The 6,587-nt window shown below is 51.8% G+C and overlaps 1 protein-coding gene across 1 annotated transcript in view; it reads left to right on the top strand.

The window, feature by feature from the left end:
- The first annotated feature begins 303 nt into the window (after window positions 1-303).
- Window positions 304-6,587, top strand: part of SREK1 (splicing regulatory glutamic acid and lysine rich protein 1) — a 62,017-nt gene continuing 55,733 nt past the window's right edge. The window contains exon 1 of the mRNA XM_073680220.1: window positions 304-509. Coding sequence (XP_073536321.1) covers window positions 385-509 — 125 coding nt within the window. The 5' untranslated portion in view covers window positions 304-384. The remainder of the gene's footprint in view (window positions 510-6,587) is intronic.

Raw genomic sequence — 6,587 nt, 5'->3', positions numbered from 1 at the left:
CTGATTTTAGTTGCAAAAAAACGCTGCTGATTTTAGTTTAGATAGCTGCACCAAAGACACAATGTGTGAAACCAGCCTGATATTTGCACTATCAAGTATGTGGAGTTGTAGGTGTACAGCAGATTCCTTCATCCGGGCGTGTTATCCCGGCCAGTGACTGCACGTCCACATAGCCACGATCACGGCGTCAGCACGTAGGTCTCTTTATCACCGCGCCTGCCTCCGCATTCCTCAGTCTGGCCACTAGAGAGCGCTGAGGGGATGGAGCATGGGCGCGCGTCTTCCGGTGCCGCTCTAGCCGCTTGGCCTCTGCTCTTGTTGGTCGGTGTTGTCAGACGGTTGGTTTCCGGTGTTGGCTCCTTCGGTGCAGACTCTGCCGCCGCCATGAGCAACGGTCGGACCGCGGTCATTCAGGTGACCAACCTGTCCGCCTCCGTCACCAGCGAACAGATGCGGACGCTTTTTTCCTTCTTGGGAGACGTGGAAGAGCTGCGGCTTTACCCTCCCGAGTGAGTGCGGTACCGGCTCTGTGTCCTGTACATAGTGATAGTCCGTTATATGGGAGCAGTGTGTGATCTACCGGGCCTGAGGCGCAACCCGCTCTGTGCACAGGAGGGGGAGCCCGTGTGTCCGCCATCACCGGTGCTGAGTGGTTTCTTTAGACAACTGCACCCAAACATGCAGTAACTATGGTAACAGCCCACCGCATAATGTACACCCCCGACCGCAGCTCGTAATACCGCGGGCGTAAGGTGCAGCTCGTAATACCGCGGGCGTAAGGTGCAGCTCGTAATGCCGCGGGCGTAAGGTGCAGCTCGTAATACCGCGGGCGTAAGGTGCAGCTCGTAATGCCGCGGGCGTAAGGTGCAGCTCGTAATGCCGCGGGCGTAAGGTGCAGCTCGTAATGCCGCGGGCGTAAGGTGCAGCTCGTAATGCCGCGGGCGTAAGGTGCAGCTCATAATACCGCGGGCGTAAGGTGCAGCTCATAATACCGCGGGCGTAAGGTGCAGCTCGTAATGACGCGGGCGTAAGGTGCAGCTCATAATACTGCGGGCGTAAGGTGCAGCTCATAATACTGCGGGCGTAAGGTGCAGCTCATAATACTGCGGGCGTAAGGTGCGGCTCATAATACTGCGGGCGTAAGGTGCGGCTCATAATACCGCGGGCGTAAGGTGCGGCTCATAATACCGCGGGCGTAAGGTGCGGCTCATAATACCGCGGGCGTAAGGTGCGGCTCATAATACCGCGGGCGTAAGGTGCGGCTCATAATACCGCGGGCGTAAGGTGCGGCTCATAATACCGCGGGCGTAAGGTGCGGCTCATAATACTGCAGGAGTAAGGTGCAGCTCATATAATACCGCAGGCGTAATGTGCAGCTCATATAATACCGCAGGCGTAAGGTGCAGCTCATATAATACTGCAGGCGTAAGGTGCAGCTCCTAATACCGTAGGCGTAAGGTGCAGCTCGTATAATACCGCAGGAGTAAGGTGCAGCTCGTAATACCGCAGGAGTAAGGTGCAGCTCGTAATACCGCAGGAGTAAGGTGCAGCTCGTAATACCGCAGGAGTAAGGTGCAGCTCGTAATACCGCAGGAGTAAGGTGCAGTTCATATAATACTGCAGGCGTAAGGTGCAGTTCGTAATGCCGCAGGCGTAAGGTGCAGCTCGTAATACTGCAGGCGTAAGGTGCAGCTCGTAATACCGCAGGCGTAAGGTGCAGCTCGTAATACCGCAGGCGTAAGGTGCAGCTCGTAATACCGCAGGCGTAAGGTGCAGCTAATAATACCGCAGGCGTAAGGTGCAGCTAATAATACCGCAGGAGTATGGTGCAGCTCATATAATACCGCAGTAGTAAGGTGCAGCTCATATACTGCAGGCGTAAGGTGCAGCTCCTAATACCGTAGGCGTAAGGTGCAGCTCGTATAATACCGCAGGAGTAAGGTGCAGCTCTTAATACCGCAGGAGTAAGGTGCAGCTCTTAATACCGCAGGAGTAAGGTGCAGCTCTTAATACCGCAGGAGTAAGGTGCAGCTCTTAATACCGCAGGAGTAAGGTGCAGCTCGTAATACCGCAGGAGTAAGGTGCAGCTCGTAATACCGCAGGAGTAAGGTGGAGCTCATATAATACTGCAGGCGTAAGGTGCAGTTCGTAATGCCGCAGGTGTAAGGTGCAGCTCGTAATACCGCAGGCGTAAGGTGCAGCTCGTAATACCGCAGGCGTAAGGTGCAGCTCGTAATACCGCAGGCGTAAGGTGCAGCTCGTAATACCGCAGGCGTAAGGTGCAGCTCATAATACCGCAGGCGTAAGGTGCAGCTCGTAATACCGCAGGCGTAACATACAGCTCATATAATACCGCAGGAGTAAGGTGCAGCTCATAATACCGCAGGAGTAAGGTGCAGCTCATAATACCGCAGGAGTAAGGTGCAGCTCTTAATACCGCAGGAGTAAGGTGCAGCTCTTAATACCGCAGGAGTAAGGTGCAGCTCGTAATACCGCAGGAGTAAGGTGCAGCTCGTAATACCGCAGGCGTAACATACAGCTCATATAATACCGCAGGAGTAAGGTGCAGCTCATAATACCGCAGGAGTAAGGTGCAGCTCTTAATACCGCAGGAGTAAGGTGCAGCTCTTAATACCGCAGGAGTAAGGTGCAGCTCTTAATACCGCAGGAGTAAGGTGCAGCTCGTAATACCGCAGGAGTAAGGTGGAGCTCATATAATACTGCAGGCGTAAGGTGCAGTTCGTAATGCCGCAGGCGTAAGGTGCAGCTCGTAATACCGCAGGCGTAAGGTGCAGCTCGTAATACCGCAGGCGTAACATACAGCTCATATAATACCGCAGGAGTAAGGTGCAGCTCATAATACCGCAGGAGTAAGGTGCAGCTCATAATACCGCAGGAGTAAGGTGCAGCTCTTAATACCGCAGGAGTAAGGTGCAGCTCGTAATACCGCAGGCGTAACATACAGCTCATATAATACCGCAGGAGTAAGGTGCAGCTCATAATACCGCAGGAGTAAGGTGCAGCTCTTAATACCGCAGGAGTAAGGTGCAGCTCTTAATACCGCAGGAGTAAGGTGCAGCTCGTAATACCGCAGGAGTAAGGTGGAGCTCATATAATACTGCAGGCGTAAGGTGCAGTTCGTAATGCCGCAGGTGTAAGGTGCAGCTCGTAATACCGCAGGCGTAAGGTGCAGCTCGTAATACCGCAGGCGTAAGGTGCAGCTCGTAATACCGCAGGCGTAAGGTGCAGCTCGTAATACCGCAGGCGTAAGGTGCAGCTCGTAATACCGCAGGCGTAACATACAGCTCATATAATACCGCAGGAGTAAGGTGCAGCTCATAATACCGCAGGAGTAAGGTGCAGCTCATAATACCGCAGGAGTAAGGTGCAGCTCATATAATACCGCAGGCATAAGGTGCAGCTCGTAATACCGTAGGAGTAAGGTGCAGCTCATAATACCGCAGGAGTAAGGTGCAGCTCATAATACCGCAGGAGTAAGGTGCAGCTCATAATACCGCAGGAGTAAGGTGCAGCTCATAATACCGCAGGTGTAATGTACAGCTCATAATACCAGAGGCGTAAGGTGCAGCTCATAATACCGCAGGAGTAAGGTGCAGCTCGTATAATACCGCAGGAGTAAGGTGCAGCTCGTAATACCGCAGGAGTAAGGTGCAGCTCTTAATACCGCAGGAGTAAGGTGCAGCTCTTAATACCGCAGGAGTAAGGTGCAGCTCTTAATACCGCAGGAGTAAGGTGCAGCTCGTAATACCGCAGGAGTAAGGTGGAGCTCATATAATACTGCAGGCGTAAGGTGCAGTTCGTAATGCCGCAGGTGTAAGGTGCAGCTCGTAATACCGCAGGCGTAAGGTGCAGCTCGTAATACCGCAGGCGTAAGGTGCAGCTCGTAATACCGCAGGCGTAAGGTGCAGCTCGTAATACCGCAGGCGTAAGGTGCAGCTCGTAATACCGCAGGCGTAAGGTGCAGCTCGTAATACCGCAGGCGTAACATACAGCTCATATAATACCGCAGGAGTAAGGTGCAGCTCATAATACCGCAGGAGTAAGGTGCAGCTCATAATACCGCAGGAGTAAGGTGCAGCTCTTAATACCGCAGGAGTAAGGTGCAGCTCGTAATACCGCAGGAGTAAGGTGCAGCTCGTAATACCGCAGGCGTAACATACAGCTCATATAATACCGCAGGAGTAAGGTGCAGCTCATAATACCGCAGGAGTAAGGTGCAGCTCTTAATACCGCAGGAGTAAGGTGCAGCTCGTAATACCGCAGGAGTAAGGTGGAGCTCATATAATACTGCAGGCGTAAGGTGCAGTTCGTAATGCCGCAGGCGTAAGGTGCAGCTCGTAATACCGCAGGCGTAAGGTGCAGCTCGTAATACCGCAGGCGTAACATACAGCTCATATAATACCGCAGGAGTAAGGTGCAGCTCATAATACCGCAGGAGTAAGGTGCAGCTCATAATACCGCAGGAGTAAGGTGCAGCTCTTAATACCGCAGGAGTAAGGTGCAGCTCGTAATACCGCAGGAGTAAGGTGCAGCTCGTAATACCGCAGGCGTAACATACAGCTCATATAATACCGCAGGAGTAAGGTGCAGCTCATAATACCGCAGGAGTAAGGTGCAGCTCTTAATACCGCAGGAGTAAGGTGCAGCTCTTAATACCGCAGGAGTAAGGTGCAGCTCTTAATACCGCAGGAGTAAGGTGCAGCTCGTAATACCGCAGGAGTAAGGTGGAGCTCATATAATACTGCAGGCGTAAGGTGCAGTTCGTAATGCCGCAGGTGTAAGGTGCAGCTCGTAATACCGCAGGCGTAAGGTGCAGCTCGTAATACCGCAGGCGTAAGGTGCAGCTCGTAATACCGCAGGCGTAAGGTGCAGCTCGTAATACCGCAGGCGTAAGGTGCAGCTCGTAATACCGCAGGCGTAACATACAGCTCATATAATACCGCAGGAGTAAGGTGCAGCTCATAATACCGCAGGAGTAAGGTGCAGCTCATAATACCGCAGGAGTAAGGTGCAGCTCATATAATACCGCAGGCATAAGGTGCAGCTCGTAATACCGTAGGAGTAAGGTGCAGCTCATAATACCGCAGGAGTAAGGTGCAGCTCATAATACCGCAGGAGTAAGGTGCAGCTCATAATACCGCAGGAGTAAGGTGCAGCTCATAATACCGCAGGTGTAATGTACAGCTCATAATACCAGAGGCGTAAGGTGCAGCTCATAATACCGCAGGCGTAAGGTGTAGCTCATAATACCGCAGGAGTAAGGTGCAGATCGTATTACCGCAGGAGTAAGGTGCAGCTCATATAATACCGCAGGAGTAAGGTGCAGCTCATATAATACCGCAGGAGTATGGTGCAGCTCATATAATACCGCAGGAGTAAGGTGCAGCTCATATAATACCGCAGGAGTATGGTGCAGCTCATAATACCGCAGGAGTATGGTGCAGCTCATAATACCGCAGGAGTAAGGTGCAGCTCATAATACCGCAGGAGTAAGGTGCAGCTCATATAATACCGCAGGCATAAGGTGCAGCTCGTAATACCGTAGGAGTAAGGTGCAGCTCATAATACCGCAGGAGTAAGGTGCAGCTCATAATACCGCAGGAGTAAGGTGCAGCTCATAATACCGCAGGAGTAAGGTGCAGCTCATAATACCGCAGGTGTAATGTACAGCTCATAATACCAGAGGCGTAAGGTGCAGCTCATAATACCGCAGGCGTAAGGTGTAGCTCATAATACCGCAGGAGTATGGTGCAGCTCATATAATACCGCAGGAGTAAGGTGCAGCTCATATAATACCGCAGGAGTATGGTGCAGCTCATATAATACCGCAGGAGTATGGTGCAGCTCATATAATACCGCAGGAGTAAGGTGCAGCTCATATAATACCGCAGGAGTATGGTGCAGCTCATATAATACCGCGGCTGTAAGGTGCAGCTCATAATACCGCAGGCGTAATGTGCAGCTCATAATACTGCAGGAGTAACATTCAGCTCATAATACCGCAGGCATCAGGTGCAGCTCGTGATACCGCAGGCTCGATGCACCGCTCTTACCGCAGGCTGCACCCATTGGATCAAAGCTGTGCTGCAGTTGGCACTGCCTTATATGATGCTGTCTGGACAGACATTGATAATGTAGGACTTATGTGACAACCTGACCTGCCATATATCTTCCATAGTAATGCTGGTGAGGACCACGGCAGTGCACCACACAGGGAATACATGGAGGTTTGCTCATGTTTCAGTCATTTTATCAATACACACACTATGTTGGGACACTACACATTACACCGTTCTAGTACATTGGGGTTGAGATCAGGCCTCTGTGCTGCCAGGCAGGTTCCTATACACTAAACTCCCCCAATCGTCCATGCCTGTATAGACCCTGCTTTGTGCACTGGGTACAGTCTTGCTGGAATACACAAGGGCCTTCCCCAAACTCCCTACAAAGTTGGAAGCTGCAATTTTCCAAAATGCCTTGTATACACTGTAAGCATTAAGATTTCCCTTCACTGGAATTTAGGGACCTGAACCAAACCCTGAAATACAACCCCATAACATTATCCC

The sequence above is a fragment of the Phyllobates terribilis genome, unplaced genomic scaffold, assembly GCF_046119375.1.
Source record: "Phyllobates terribilis strain yellow unplaced genomic scaffold, ASM4611937v1 Scaffold_1__5_contigs__length_1240528914, whole genome shotgun sequence".
Lineage (NCBI taxonomy): Eukaryota > Metazoa > Chordata > Amphibia > Anura > Dendrobatidae > Phyllobates > Phyllobates terribilis.
Note: the sequence above shows the minus strand (reverse complement) of the source record. Positions and strands in the feature narration are given on the sequence as shown.